This window comes from Mustela erminea, chromosome 8, assembly GCF_009829155.1.
Source record: "Mustela erminea isolate mMusErm1 chromosome 8, mMusErm1.Pri, whole genome shotgun sequence".
In the NCBI taxonomy this organism is placed as follows: Eukaryota; Metazoa; Chordata; class Mammalia; order Carnivora; family Mustelidae; genus Mustela; species Mustela erminea.
This window is the reverse complement of record NC_045621.1, coordinates 69,784,028-69,800,315: the sequence shown is the minus strand read 5'-3', so window position 1 is coordinate 69,800,315 and position 16,288 is coordinate 69,784,028. Positions and strand designations below refer to the sequence as shown.

The window sequence follows — 16,288 nt, the reverse complement described above, 5'->3', positions numbered from 1 at the left end:
TCAGTGAAGAGGCTTAGGGAAAGGAGCAGAGAAGAAACCCATCTACATGTAGTAACAAGGTGGAACCTCCAGAAAACTTTATGTCATCTACGTCAGCTTTTAAGGTTTTCAAGAAGAAGGACTCTCCGTAAAACCCTGGGACATTACTGTGCAGATGTATTGTTTTCCTCCAAGAGAAGGCGGACAGGTATTAGCAGACCTCATCGACCGATGTACCAAAGGTATCACTTTATAAATTGGTGACAGTGAAAATTTGGCTTTCAGTGGGGATGGAGGTCAGTGAAATATGAGGCTTAGGAACAACAGGGCGGCAAGGGATAATGTTATTGCTAATGGCTCGGAGGTTTTGGACAAGCCTCCATCCTCAACAACTGGGTTTTCTCACGGGTAAAATGGGGGTGTTACAGGGACCAGAGGAGGGCATAATGAGGTACTGAGCCTCAGAATCTTCTGTTTTGAGTTTAGTACCTTGAAGGGTTCCTTTATTTATGAGGTATTAATTCTGGGGAGAGGTGCCAAATCAATCCCTCCTTTGCCAAGTGCCCCAGAAGCACTCACACCAGCAGACCCATGCTTACCTTCAAGAAAGACAAATCTAGACCCATCTGTTGGTCGTTGACCCACCTGGAGGCTTGCTGTGTACCATTCCATTCATCCTCCCACAACTCTGTTCCACACGGTGCAGAGAGGGTAGTCTCTTACCCCAGGTGGGTAGGTATGATGGCAGAGAGTCAAAATGATATGTCTCTGACCCTGGTCTCACGTCCTCAGGGGGATTCTAGCCTTTTTCATCCATAGATCACACTAGTGTTTGATAAACCCCAAAAGACACCTTCTCTGGCTGTTACTAAAGGCATAAAACAGAGGCACCTGCGTGGCTTAGTGGGTTAAGCCTCTGTCTTTGGCTCAGGTCATGATCTTGGGGTCCTGAGATGGAGCCCTGCTTTGGGCTTTCTGCTCAGCAGGGAGCCTGCCTACTCCTCTCTCTCTCTCTCTCTCTCTGCCTGCCTCTCTGCCTACTTCTCTCTTTCTCTCTCTCTCTGTCAAATAAATAAAATAAAATCTTTTAAAAAAATTAAGGCATAAAACAAAATACAGAGGATACAAAGGAAACTAGTTATACTGAAGTGTGTACAATAAGATCTAGCAACAGATCCAAACATTGCTGTAATTTCCAAAGAGATCTGCGACAATTGTAAAATGATGTGGAAATATGATGTGAAAAACTGTTCGTGAAAAAGTTTTAGATACTGTGGTTTTCAGCCTATATTTATAATTGAAGGAAGTGCTAGATTTTAGTTAGAGCTTAAGGGAACTAAACAGGTCCTTTTTTTTTTTTTCTATTTAAGTTCACAAACCCTTGAATTCTGTCCACAGACCCTACAGGGGTAAGGATCCAGGTTATGAATGCTGGGTCCATTAGGATCTATGCTGCTGTGCAGTCCTTCGGGAAGGTCCTTTTCTGGTTCTGGTGTGGCCTGTCAACTCCATGAGAGGAGGGAACACTGACTGTCCCAAGGCTTTGGGTTCTGCTTCACTGGTGAAGTCAGACTGCCAAGACAGCCGGTCCCAGGCCTAACGGCTAGCAAGCCCTTCTGACCTAGGGCTCATTCTTCGTCCAAACCTCAGAATGCACAAGGGGTGACTCGGAGCTGTTGCAGTGGCCAGCACATGGCTTGCTTGTGCGATTACCTGGCTCTTTCACTCCGCACATATTTAGTGAGAACCCTGCTTTGGATCAGTGTTCGGGAGAGCTGGTAGAGTTCTGTCTGGTGGGGAGACAGCCAGGAAGAAGGCTGGCAAGAGGGACATGAGTTGGTCTTCTTTGACCCATGAGGTAAGGTGGCAAGATTGGAGTCTGGGATTTTTCAAAAGCTTCCCTCCAGGTTCCGCGCTGAACAAGCCCAGATAAGCAGGAAGGGACAGAGAGACCCCTGAAGTCAGCGCCTTCGAGCCTTCAGGTGGGAGTAGTTTGCCTGGAGAAAGGAGGCTAGACAGGGACTGGGGAAGAGGAGAGAATGGTGAGGGCGCTCAGCCACAGATCCTCTTCCCGAGGTTGAGCTGGGGCCGCTGGGGCGGGGAGGGGTGGGGGGAAGGCCGAGCCTCTGTGGTCCACAGGCTTATTTATAAGTCAGTTAGTGCACAGACAGAACCATAACAGCCACAGCAAAAAATTATATAACTAGATTAGAAAGGCCTGACAGGTGGCAGCCCCCTGAAAGGCTCCCTGTACCCCAGTGTGGCCCCTGAGCTGTATCAGACAGGAGTTCAACCTGATCTTTGCAAGCGGGGACTGAGTCATGAGAACCGGGCCCGTAAGAGGTTCCTGGCGGTTGACCAGAGCCCACTCCTACCTGGCTCGGTGTTAGGATAATGGGATGGCAGGTTAGTTGGTGAAGTGGGGAGTTCGACTCAGTGCATAAGAGGGTTGAGGAGGTTTCATCATCAGGCACAGGGATGCTCTGTCCCACGGAGCACACCCCTGGGGCCCTCCAGGCGCCCTTGGCCACCCCCTCCCTTGGTAAGCTGCCTTCTCCAGCTCCGTTAGTACCAGGGCTCCGGCGGCAGCGTCTTTCCCAGTTCGTTGCGCCTGAGTCCCGTTTCCGATGCCCGTCCTTGGTGCATGCCACAGTGCATGGTCCTGGTCCCAGGATGCATGCCACAGTGAGGCCTCGGGTGCCTTCTGCCGCAGGACAGGCTTCATAGCACAGGCCTGCCCTCAGCACTGGTCACACTGCCCATGCGGCCCCGCAGGTGACGGGCCGGTGTCATGCAGGAAAGGCCCATTTAAGGAACACGTTTTAAAAGAAGCTTCATCTGAGACAGTCTCTCAGGGAAAAACGGATCAAGTTGTAGCACTATTTCGCTCTTTACTGCCCAAAAAGGCTTCTCGAAAAAGACCAGGGATTCAGAGGACTTGTGAATGAATTAGGGTCTTTCCGTGAGTTGCTCAGTTTCTCCGAGTCCCAGTGTCCCCTGTGAAATGGGTGGAATCATGCTAGTCTGCGGCGTCCCTGTAGGACTTAAAGACCCTGGAGGTGACCGCGATCAAATTGATCGTTAAGTGACAGCAGCTGTGCTGGGCGGTGTTTCTGAAAATTCATTTTCTTGGCAGTCCCCTTGGAATGCCCAAACTGTCTTAATTCCCATCTTCCAGCAGCTTTGACAAGTCCAGACATGTCCTTTTAGATTTTGCGTTCCCTTTATATTAACAGAAAGCAAGCCATCTAACGATACTTTAATAGAAAGTAGTTTCACGGTGTAAGTTTTCCCACATTAACTGTTCATGGTTGAACTGAATTTTTTAAAATTCTAATTATTTTCTTCCCTTAAGAGAAGTGGAGAACAAGAGAAAGATAATTCTGCTGTTTGAGAGGCCCCTGGGTGACTCAGTGGTCAAGCATCTGCCTTCGGCTCAGGTCATGATCCCAGGATCCTGGGATGGAGGCCCACGTCCCTCCGGCTTCTTGCTCTGGGAGGAGCCTGCTTCTCCCCTGCCTGCCACTCCCCCTGCTTGTGCTCCTGCTCACTCCCTCTCTCTGTCAAATAAATAAATAAAATCTTTTTTTAAAAAATTCTGTGTTTGAAATTCAGGACACATGTTCTGTGTGGTTCAGGTGGGGAGTGTCCTAGGCCGCCCACTGGCTTAAGACTCAGATTCTACAACAGGCAGCTCAAATTTTAGTGCCCACGAATCACCTCAGGATCTTGTTAAGGTGCTGAAACAAATTCGGTGGGTAGAAAGAGGGGCTGAGATTTGACATTTCTAAGAGCTCGGGGTGACGCCCCTGCTGCTGACCCAGGACCACACTTGAGGAGCAGCGACTGGGTGGGAGGAGCCCAGATTACTTGGGGGTGAGAGCACCTGGCCCTACACCGGTCCTGGGACCCAGGGATGGGACCCTGAAAACGGAGCGGGGAGGAGGATTCATGCCTGGTGGAAGTGCTGGGAAGCTTCCTCGTCCAGTATGTTCTTCAGCCCCTGATGTTTGCCAGGCTGTCCGCTTCCCACTGCCACGGGCCAGGTTTTCTCTGCACTCTCCCAGCCGGCCACCATCTGGCTTCCCCTTGTTCCCAGAGCTGTCACACTATTCAGAAAGCCTTTCTAATGAAGTGTATTTCCAGTAAACAGCTTGGGACTCTGAAGTCTGGATTTTGTCTCTTTTTTCCCCTCTTTTAAAAAAACTTCGTTCCTATAAGGAAATGCCCAGTAGCACAAAGATGGGCATCTGGCTCCCTTGCCCATCTTACCTGCCTGCCTTTCCTTATTCCTGCCTTCTTTCCCTGGAGGACTGTGAGACCTTTGAGGGCAAGACCAGAAAAATATTCGTCTTCGTGTGCCTACAGTTTGTGCCAAGTCCCAGGCGAATGCCAGGCATTTGCAAGAAGAAAACCACCTTCCAGCTTACGCCGGCTCTGGGTGTTGTTTCCCAGACCTGCTCTGGTGGGTAAGGGAATTGAGCAGTGTGAGGCACCAATTTTGCTTCCAATATCTTAAGGCATTTGGGCTCAGAAACCTCCCCTACTAGGGTCCTTCCAGAAGAGTCACATCTTAGCAATGTTGTAAAGATGATTACACCCCTTGCGGGTGCCTGGGTAGCTCCGTCGGTTAAGTGTCGGACTCTTGGTTTTGACTCGTGGTTATGATTTCCAGGTCCTGAGATCGAGCCCGGTGATGGGCTCTGCACTCAGCAGGGAGTCTGCTTGTGATTCTCGTCCTCTGCCCCACCCCAACCCCCCCTCTCAAAAAAAAAAAAAAAATCTAATCTTCGTGAAAAGCTGTCCCTTTGGTGGGAAGGAGGGAAGAAAGATTAGAACAAAGTATTACTAAAAAGTCTAATCCATGACCAAGTTTTATTTGTTTTTGCTTTGTTTTTACAGAGTGACCAGCAAGACTGTTGAACGTGTAGCTGTCCAAGATGCCTGTCCCTCCCCCTCCGGCACCCCCGCCCCCGCCGACATTTGCTCTGGTGAGTGGCCCCTTGACGACCCCAAATGGTGCACGAAGCAGGCCAGATGAAGTCGAACCTGGACACCCATGCATTTGTTTTGCATGTATTTGCATTATGGCATGAAAACCGTGGGGCAGGTTTTCCCGCTGCAAGTAAGCCAGCCCCTGAGACCCAGGGGGCTGGTTGTCAGAGGCTCAGGCGGTGCAGAGGACATGTGTGGGGTGTGCGTTCGTGGGGTTTCCTCTGTCAGGTCCATCAGGGAAACATCCTGTCCCTTCCCAGTACTGGGGTTCTGCCCGGCATGCTCTGTTGCCGTTCAATGGACTTGACTTCTACCCTTTAATTTCTGGACAGAACAGCCCAGAAACCCTGGTCTATGTATGAAATGCAGCCATTCGCCCTCCTGCAGACTCACTCTTTCTTTTTCTCTGACTTTCCCTTCTTTCCCTCTTCCCTCCTTCCCTTCTTCCCACTCTTCTTTTTGGCAAATACCATCCACCACTCCCTGACTCCCACTTCCCCCACACGCACACCCTTCTTTAAATCTGTCCTTGCAGGGGCACCCAGGTGGTGCGGGCAGGTAAGTTTCCAACTCTTGGCTTCAGCTCAGGTTGTGATCTCAGGGTCATGAGATTGAGCCCCAGATAGGGCTCGTGCTCGTGTGGAGTCTGCTTGAGATTCTCTCCCTCTCCCTCTGCCCCTCCTGCTCATTCTCTCTCTCTCTTTCTCTCAAATAAATAAATAAATCTTTAAATCTTTAAAGCTCCTTACATTTAGATGTCTACTTTCCAAAGGAATTTCTTCACTGGGCTCCTCCTGGTCTCTTGATAGACCTATCCTCAGAAATTAGTGCCCCTTCTTACAGGAAGCCAGCAGCCCTCCCTGTGGTGACACAGAAAAGGCTCCCAGATGCACCCCCTTGCCCCACTACCTCAGCATGGGAAGGCTTCACTGCTGATGGGTCCTTTTCACTTGGGGAAACTGAGGCTCAGAGACGAAAAGTCTCTTGTTCAGGCTTCCACAGAACACATTTATGTAGCCCATCTGAGGTTGGAACCCAGTTAGAAGAACTGGGTAGAACCAGCTTGTTGCTACCCAGTGTGGTCCTCCAGCTGCTGCTTAGCGGCCCCAAGGAGACAGGTACAGAAAGAATAAGCATTAAGAAACACAGCAATTTGACAGTAGTGTTATGTCTGCTGTTCCTAAGATTGTATTTCGTGGGTCTCTTTTTTAAGTAATTCATTATTCTTGTTAAAAATATTGGGGCGCCTGGGTGGCTCAGTGGGTTAAGCCGCTGCCTTCGGCTCAGGTCATGATCTCGGAGTCCTGGGATCGAGTCCCGCATCGGGCTCTCTGCTCAGCAGAGAGCCTGCTTCCCTCTCTCTCTCTGCCTGCCTCTCCATCTACTTGTGATTTCTCTCTGTCAAATAAATAAATAAAATCTTTTAAAAAAAAATATTTACTTACTTATGTATTTTTAGAGAAAGAGCGAGAGTGTGCACATGCGAGCAGGAAGTGGGAGGGACAGAGGGAGAGAGGGAATCTTCAGCAGACTCCTTGCCCAGCTGGGAGCCTGACATGAGCCTTGATCTCACAACCCTGAGATCATAACCTGAGCTGAAATCAACAGTCAGATGCTTAAGTACTGCGGTAAGTACTTAAGTACCCAGGTGCCCTCTAATTCATTTTTCTAATAATTAATTGTCATTTTACAAAAGTATCAGTCCAAGGTGAGCTGGGAAAAAAAATTTGAAACCGATCCTTCACTCAGATATGTTTGAAAAATCCTGATCCAGGGGCGTCTGGGTGGCTCAGTCGGTTATGCATCTGCCTTCAGCTCTGGTCACAATCTCAGGGTCCTGGGAATAAGCCTCACGTCAGCTTCCCTGCTCAATGGGGAGTCTGCTTCTCCCTCTCCCACTGCCCCTCCCCTCACACATACTTTCACTCTCCCTCAAATAAATGAAATCTAAAAAAAAAAAAAGAAAGAAAAAGAAAGTTCTGATCTAGCTAACATAGCAGGATTTATTTATCTCTATTTCCCCAAAAGTGTGGTTTTATACCACTAGCTAGGTAGTATGTGGATTTTTTTTTAATTTTAATGCTCATGTACTTATTTTAATATGTTCTAAAATTTGTAACTATTACATTAAACTAAGGGTTTAATAGTGAATTAATTTAAAAGAAAATATTCACTGAAAAATTGTATAAATAATATAGTGAACTGACTTAATGAAAAATATTAAATAAATAGTAAGACAGAGAGCTGCGTAGACATTCAGGTGGTACTGCAGTGACTGAAATTTATCCCATCAACTCATTTCTGTACTTTATTTATTTGTTTGTTTATTTATTTATTCATTCTATACATTTTTTTTAAAGATTTTATTTATTTGACAGAGAGAGAGAAATCACAAGTAGGCAGAGAGGCAGGCCGAGAGAGAGAGGGGAGAAAGCAGGTTCCCTGCGGAGCAGAGAGCCCGACGTGGGGCTCGATCCCATGACCCTGGGATCATGACCTGAGTCGAAGGCAGAGGCTTTAACCCACTGAGCCACCCAGGCGCCCCCATTCTATACATTTTTATGTGACCTAAAGCAAGATCCTAGAGAAGTAGGATACAGAGACGAGCAAAGGGAAAGGTGGGTTGGTGGCTGTCGCAGGGCACTGTCTGGTGGGACAGCTCAGTGAAGGGCTCCGGACTGCCCACCGGAGAGAAATTAGCACCCGAGGAGATCAGGCATCAAAAGACATTTGGAGGCATCACAGGAGGCCGGTGAAAATTGCTGCCCTTCATCCTTAAAGAAGACAGTAGGTAATCTTAAGAGTTCACTCCAAGATGTCCAAGATGTGTCATCAAGTTGAAAAACTAAGTTTCAGAGCAACAGAAGATGACTCCATTAGCACACAGGAACTGTGCATGTAAGAGCCCTTCTGGAACCATCAGCTGCTGATATTAACAGGCTCGCTCAGGGCAGTGTCGCAGGTGGGTGGGGAAGGGGCATTTTGATACTTTTCTTAACTGAGGTATAATTGACATTTAGGGGGGTGGAAGTTTAAGTCCTACCACATGTTGATTTGCTACATTTTTATATTTAATTTACCACCTGAGCTTAGCTAACACCTCTTTCACATCACGCAATTATCATTCCTTTTTCCTGGTGAGAACATCAAAGACCCAGTCTCTTAGCAACTTTGAAGTTTATAATACAATATTGTTGACTCTCATCACCATGCTGTACTCGTCCAGGACTTGCTCGTCTTCTGGTTGTGAGTTTGTACCTTTAACAGCCACTCCCCGATGTGGGCAAGGGGCATGTTAGATCCCACGTTTCCCCTTCTGCAAGTTACAGGGGAGGCTCTGGAATCACGCTGCCAGGGTTTGGATCCTAGGATCCTCCTCTAACTGTCTCAGTGACCGGGGCAAAAGATTTTACCTCCCTGTGCCTCTGCTCTCTTGTCTCTAAAATGGAAATAATGAGTCACAGGGCTGATGAGGACTAAATGAATTAATACACGTAAAGGAGGTAAAAGCAGTGCCTGGCCCATAGTAAACGCTATATAAAATGTTAACTGCTGTTATTATGAGCAAGTAATACCTTATAATTATTCCAGGACCCTTTCACCTTAACAGAGAGTTTCTGTGTATCCTGCTTCAGGGTTTTTCTTAGCATTCCCTCTGCCTCTAGCTCGTAATAAATCGCTGGGTGAGGTAGCAAGCTAAACGGTCCCAACTTTACCTCCTGCGCCCCCCACCGGCTCCTCTGGAATCAGATCCTTCCAAAAGGGCTAAGACGAGCCTGAAAGGCCTCTGAGGTCTGCTGGAAGGACCACCGGATTTGGGGAAGTCACCTCTGCCTAGGGCCAGGCCAGACCAAGCCAGTTTCCCCATGTGACAGACCCAGGCACATGCCTACTACTTCTGAGTCCTGTGCTCTAGACTCACAGTGTCCCTGCTCCCTAAAATAACCCTGAGGAAGCAACATCCCGGTTTCATAGTACAGATCTTTCCCAGCCATTCCAGAAAAGTGAGAAAATACCTAAGCATTTTAAAGCAGCACCTTTGTCCACTCTGCAATCTCTGTGAGCTAAGCTTTCAAAGGAATTCTATGTGAATTCTATTCTATGCCCACCTTAGGCAAGGGCATGCGGGAACTTCGGGGGCTTATGGACGTGTTCTAGATCTTGAGTGTGGTGGTGGTCTCATGACTGTATCCTTTTCAATACCTGTAGAACTATACACTAAAGTAGTGACTTGATTATTATGGAAATTATACCTCAAATGCCCTAACTTAAAAAGAAAAAAATCTTTGTCAATATAAATGGAGGGAATTATTTTCTAAAACTTGGGTGAATTTAAAACACATGCAACTGACCCTTTTTGCTAGAGACCATTTTCCCCTTGCTCCAGGTTAGCTCCAAAAGATAGGAGAGAGAAGCTGTTCTTCAGAACACATTCTGGAGTATGAAGCCTTGTAGTATCTAGCAGAATCTCAAAATTCCCTTCTTGTTTTGAGCCATCCAACCCTGGCTCTTTTGATGACCACCAGATTGTGGTCTGAGTTTTTAGAGACTTTTATCAGGGACTGACTCTTCCTGCATTAAAAATGAATGTAATTTATTGCTGCATCTGTTCCCAAATGTCTGGGTCTTAAAAAGAATGACATCGGATCTAAAACTTGTGGAGAATTTACAACCATTGCCAAGAACCTCAGTAACAAGCTCGCAGTACTCTAGCTGTCCCCTCTGAGTGTTGTAGTACATGATTTTAATTCAAGAGATGACTGTAAGTCTGCATGGTTTCCTTTCAGGCCAATACGGAAAAGCCTACCTTGAATAAGTCAGAACAGGCTGGGAGAAATGCTCTTCTCTCTGACATCAGCAAAGGCAAGAAACTGAAGAAGACAGTCACCAATGACAGGAGTGCGCCGATACTGGACAGTAAGTGAAAAAAGCTGTTTTCCATGAAGATAAGTGATTTATGGCCAAACAATCAGCCTTACCCTTCCAAATAGTGTTTTGTTTTGGGTTTGTTTGTTTGTTTTTGGTGGGTTCTTTTTTTTTTTTTTTTTTTTTTTTTTTAACAACAGCTGCAAAGCTAGCAAAATAAGGGACTGTATCACTCATTGTGGCCACAGCTCCGGCTTGGGTTCCCTCTAATGCTGCAGGAAGCCAGTATAATAATTCTTTGTCCAAGACACACACAGCAGCGATTCTCTGAATTATACACCACACTTTCTGGAAGTTAACCCGTTACTCTTTGCACCACAGATCCAAAGGCTGCATGAAATATGGAAAGAGCCCCAGCCTTGGAATCAACAGGTGTAGGTCCGAGTTCTGCCACATCCATCCCTTAACCATCTCCACACCTTATTGTCCTCAGGTGTAAAATGGAGATAATGGCTGTTCTGCTGCCCTCACAGTTTGCTGTGAGCAGCAGACGAGACAATGCGAAAGTGTTCTGTGGGCTGGGATGTGTCATTCAAGTGTAAGATATGATTTTCAGGAGCTGGGAGAGAGAGAGGAAATGAGATCACAACTTTGCTTATCTACCCATCGTAAGTCTGAGGAACTTTCTAGAACAAGCCAGGGGATGTAGAAACAAGCAGGTACCCACAACACAGAACTTCTGTTCACATTTACCACAGAATGAAAACGTATCCATGACTTGAATCTACAGTTAGTAACTAGGCCTTGAAACTGTCTCCACACATTCCTAGACCCTTCCACTGCCAGCTACCCATATCCTACACCCAGATCCCATTTGGACTCAACAGGAAATATCCTGACTTTCCAAAAATCACCCCAGGGAGCTTTGTAGAGGGTGACCAGTGGATGCAGGATTTTGGCCAAGTCGAGGAGTAGAAGTGTTTAGGAAGAATTTCTAGGAAAAGTGCCTAATGAGTAGAGAAGAAAGAAGGCTCACAGTTAGGTGAGAACATTAGTATGGGAGGAAAATGGAAAAGAGGAAGACCAAGACAAAGGCTTTTTCACATTGCTCTGCTGTGTCAGGTTGTGTGGTGCAGGGGAGAGAGTACACCATTCTCCAGAGGAAACTATGAGGACTTTTAACCTTCACTGCACACAGTTACCTCTTTGTCAAAATGTCCACGAGGGGCGCTGGGTGGCTCAGTCGTTAGATATCTGCCTTGGGCTCAGGTCATGGTCCCGGGGTCCTGGGACGGAGCCCCACATTGGGCCCCTGCTCGGGGGGAGCCTGCTTCCCCACCTCCTCTCCCTCTGCTTGTGTTCCCTCTCTCGCTCTTTCTCTTGTCAAACATTTTTTAAAAAGCTTATGAAACTGATCGGATTCTTTTATAATCCCTTAATCCTCCTGATTGGTGTCACAAAATTCTCCCTGAGGGGAGCCCAGCACCACTTACCTCTGGGGAGCCTTGGTCCAAAGCTGTTGACTCCCGGTGCAAGGTATGGAGCCAGAGGTGCTCCGCACACTGCTGATGTCAGGGACACAGCGCAGTCGTCCTTTCCCCCAGGAGGGGGAGCCGGGGGCTCAAGAGAGGTAGATGTGAATTCCCCACTGATACTGAAGAACACTGGACAGTCTGTGGCCTGTTCCTGAATCCACTATTAGAAACTCACTGTATTCTTCAAGGTCCCCTTCGCCTACCATTCAATGGAAAGAAATATTAGTTCTTCTCCCTTCCAGCAGTTCAGTGATGTTTATGAACACGCTTTGCTTCATGGACACAAGATGCAACCCAGCTCATGCCCTGTTGTCCGTGCACTTAGCGGACACTGGCACCGTGGCCATGGGCTCAGTAAATGGCATGGTCCACCCATAGCTTTATATTTGTTTGCAGCTGAAGCCTCCCTGGGTTCTATGTCAAAATGTTGACCGTGGTTATGCGGGATAAAGCTCTTACTTCAGCCTCGTCCTGCAGTGTGATTCCTAAGGAAGTGATCAGGAGCCAGTGAGCGATCATCAACTACTTTAGCTTTTCTCTCTGAAAGATGCTCCAAAGTTTCGGGTTAAGAACACTGATGAATCATGTCTGATAGTGCATCAGTCTCTTTGAATGTCCGCCGCCATGTCAAAATGGCGGTATCCTATTTAAATGCAGCATTCCAAAATGTATCATTAATTAATGAGTAATATTTGAGTGTCAAGAGCATATTATTATTATCGGTAATAATTAAAATTAGTAAAAAAAAATTGTGATTTCGTAACAGGAGCCATTTTGCATATACTTCTGGAAATTGTTATTGTAATTTGATTTGTTAGGTGAGGTGATCCTTGTCAGTTCATGATCAGGTTATTTCTTCTATCAGCAGATCTCCCAAAGGTATCCCAGAAAGCTCCACCCCTAAAAAAAGTGCAGAATTAACACAGGCTTAGGATCGGTCTAATCGAGAAGAAAAGAAAACACAAATGAATAAAAGTAGGACTCAACATAGATTAGTGAGAGATTTAACACAGGTTTTTTCAAAATTAAGGATGCTGTGATGCATTTATATGCTAAAACATGTTAAAATATTAAAGAAATTAATGTTTTACAAAAAGCATAAATTTACCAAAATTCACTCATGAAGCTTCAACGAGCAAGGGGAAGTTGAACACTTTTTCTAGCTTTCTCTCTAAAAACCTTTAGAGCCAGATGACTTTATCAGTGAATTCTTCCAGATTTTAAGAAACAGCTTATTCAAAGGCTATACAAATCATTCCCAAACATAGGAAGAGAGGAGAAGCTATCTGATTGATATAATGGGATTCACATGGCCCTAACCTCAAACTTGACCAAGGCAGCACAAACACAAAAAGAAAGCTATCTATCAGTGTCCCAGGGGACCTGTGGCAATGTCTGGAGGCATTTTTAGTTGTCATAACTTAGCCAAGGTGGGGTTCCTACTGACATCTAGTGGGTGAAGGCCAGGCATGCTGGAAACATTCTACAGAGAATAAGACATCCACCCACAAACAAAGAACTATCTGTTCTAAAGTGCCAGTAGTTCCCTGGTTAAAGGCGTGCTCATTAAAAGCAAACTATGGTTGCCTGTAGCAATATTAATAATTTATATCATATGGAAGTTCAGTCATCAAAGTAATTACTTATATAAACTAGAACAAAAATAAGATACAAGAGGAAGCAAAACCTTTATTATTTGGAGACCCTATGTCTAGTAGAAAATCCAAGATAATAGTTTTTTAATAAATTTTAATTTAGAAAATATTAGCAGAATGGTTTATTAGATGTCAAATGAAATTTTCTTTTTTTTAGGATTTTTTTTTTTTTAATTTGACAGAGTGAGAGAGATCACAACTAGGCAGAACAGCAGGCAGGGAGAGATGGGGAAGCCTGCTCCCTGCTGAGCAGAGATCCCAATGCGGGACTCGATCCCAGGACCCTGAGATCATGACCTGAGCTGAAGGCAGAGGCTTAACCCACTGAACCACCCAGGTGCCCCAAAATTTTCTGATGCCAATGATAACCAATTACAAAAGGGGCAAACACCCCTTTCACAGTTTCAACAAACAAAAATGTATCAAAGTAACCTTAACAAGAAGCATATGTGACCCATATCAGGAAAAATTATAAAACTTAACTGAATGTAGCAGAAGACATGGGAGAGTATACCATGTTTCCATATAGTCTAAATATCATAAAAGTGTCAGTCCTCCCTTATTGATTTGTAGATTTCATACTGCCTGTCAAAGACTCTAGAAGGTTTTCCAGGGATAAAACTTTAAACAATGTTAAACCTCATAAATACAAATATACATACATACATACATACATCATAAATTGTATGAGACAATTCTTTAAAAAGGGTTATAGTCATGTCTCTCATATAGATATAAAACAAACATATGTCAAATATTTTATTTAAGTCATTAACTACTGAGGGAAGTAGTATACTGTTACCAGTGCAAAGGAGAGTTCAAAGTACCACATACATCAGAGCTGAAATGAATTTATAGATAGGTAAACCTGTGTGAAGTCAATTGCATGCTGCTGAACACAACTATTTTACATTTCTATGGACAATAAGTTTCTGCAACTTAACAGAGTTGTAAAATATGTCACAGACAAGGGAAATAACCTGAAAGTCTAGACAGGATACTTAGTAATCTTCTTTTTACTTTCTTTTTCTTTCTTTCTTTCTTTTCTTTCTTTATATTGTTTTCTATTTACCATTTCAGGATCCTCCACAGGCTTGGGGAAGTAAATACAAAATAAAACAAATTCTTTGTACCATCTTCAACTGCAGGGAGTTCTTAAAATGTTCAAGCCTACTGTTGGGCTTTATGCTATTAGAAAATTGAAATCAAACCATAAGGTCATCAAATAAGTAGATGGTCAAAAGAACCACAATATATTCATGCCCTACAACACAATGTGGTCCCTTAAACTCATGCTTTCAAAGAGTATTTGATGACATGGGAATGCTAACAATAAAGTGTTAAGTGAAAAGAGCAGGCTAAAAGCTGTTTAGTGAATTTGGTCTTAATTTTGAGAAAAAAAATAAAATGAAAAAGTACTAGCAGGAAAAAATATCCGAAGTAGTGTATAAATTTCCAAAATTACGGGATATTTTACTTTCTTCCCTTTATTTTTATGATTCTCCTTTTTACCACCTTTTATTATATCTCCCCCTCCTTTGGGACTTGCTTTCTTTGAAGATTCTTTTATTTGCCAAATCTTAGGATACAGATAATAACTCATACAGCAGCTAGCCAAGCAGGGAGCATGGGGGCAAGGCATCATCTATCACTAATTCTCCTGCTGTGGGGCCTGGGACCGCCCTGGAGTGAAAAGCAAAACCCTTCCTTTTCTGACCGGGGTTAGGGTGAATTGTTAAAATACTGCTTTTTCATGAAATCCCAGGAGTCCCGCACAGGCCCAGTTGGAGCCAGCTCCCTGTTTGACCCGCATTGTTTATTGTGTACTTGGGCTCAGGCTGTACTCTGGTGCTGTTTTCATACACAGTGAAGAGAGTGTTTCCTTCCTTCTGCAGAACCTAAAGGAGCCGGTGCTGGTGGCGGTGGTGGTGGCGGTGGCTTCGGTGGTGGTGGCGGCAGTGGTGGTGGCGGCGGCAGTTTTGGAGGGGGTGCCCCACCTGGCTTGGGAGGACTGTTTCAGGCTGGGATGCCGAAGCTGAGATCCACAGCCAACAGGGATGGTGGTAAGGAGAGTTTCTTTGTCTCTTAGCAACAAGGTGAGGCCGAGTTCCATGGTTTGGAGGCTTGGCATCCCCTCCAAGGCACTGTGCCCTTTAAAACATTTTAGATCGCTTGAAATGTAACATTGTTTTACAAGAAAGACTCTATTTAGCATCTTTTTTTTTTTTTCCTTAAATCAAAATCAGACCACTCCATGGAGCTGTTAAATATTTGCCCTGTGTCCTCAGGATAACTTGTACTTTTTTGTTCTTTTCTTTTTTTTTTTTTTTAAGATTTTATTTATTTATTTGACAGAGAGAAATTACAAGTACACTGAGAGGCAGGCAGAGAGAGAGAGAAGGAAGCAGGCTCCCTGCTGAGCAGAGAGCCCAATGCGGGACTCGATCCCAGGACCCTGAGATCATGACCTGAGCTGAAGGCAGCGGCTTAACCCACTGAGCCACCCAGGCGCCCCACTTTTTTGTTCTTTTCTAAAGGGTGAGCTAGAGTGGGAAGGAAAAGGAGGAGCAAATGGAACTGGCCACTGCTGGAAGGGCTGCCTGGTGACCTGGCAAATTCACCTTTTCTCTGTGAGGCAGCTTGACCCAGCTATTGTATGGAAAATACCTGTGAGCCACTTTCCAAAACAGTGTGGAGCATGTTATACGGAATGTAATTACATGTCTCACTAAATCTAGAAAGGTGTTTTGCATGACAGACTTCTGGCATTTGAGGGCCAGTGATTCTAAATATTGTCTGCACAGACACATGGAAACGAGTCCTGTGGGATTGTCTTGAACCTAATGGCAGAGAGAAAAATGGAACCTGGTCATGCCCAAATAAAAAACCTTACAAAGTACGTGAGGCTCAATAAGTTTTACCATAAAACTTTTGGTATTAATGTTTGTTGTGTTAGAAGACTTTTATTTCTAATTCTGTGATCATTTCGTGTGTCTCCTGGGAAAGTGTGAAATTCTCACGGTCATATAAAGACAAAAACCACTGAATCCTCACGGTTAGTTGACTATTTAGTGTTGGATGGTCAAAATCTAGAAAGATACTTAATATGAGAGATTCTGTCTTGCCAGACCTACATTCACATTTACATTTACTGACTTAAAACCCACCAGAAGGACTGAGGCAGCTGACAAATGAAGACATTCAGTGCTTTAACAATAGGTGAAGAAATTAAGGCAAAAGACAACTGGAAATAAATTC

General features: G+C 45.0%; 1 protein-coding gene across 4 annotated transcripts in view; it reads left to right on the top strand.

Annotated features, from left to right (window-relative positions):
• LOC116597796 (WAS/WASL-interacting protein family member 1) overlaps window positions 1-16,288 on the top strand; it is a 114,764-nt gene that overhangs the window by 83,224 nt on the left and 15,252 nt on the right. For 3 of the 4 annotated variants that reach the window (XM_032355990.1, XM_032355991.1, XM_032355989.1), the window contains exons 2-4: window positions 4,882-4,970; window positions 9,762-9,891; window positions 14,926-15,093. In XM_032355990.1, coding sequence (XP_032211881.1) covers window positions 4,920-4,970; window positions 9,762-9,891; window positions 14,926-15,093 — 349 coding nt within the window. In that variant the 5' untranslated portion in view covers window positions 4,882-4,919. Of the gene's footprint in view, window positions 1-4,290; window positions 4,445-4,881; window positions 4,971-9,761; window positions 9,892-14,925; window positions 15,094-16,288 lie in introns of all 4 variants that reach the window. The other variant, XM_032355992.1, reaches the window with a different exon arrangement.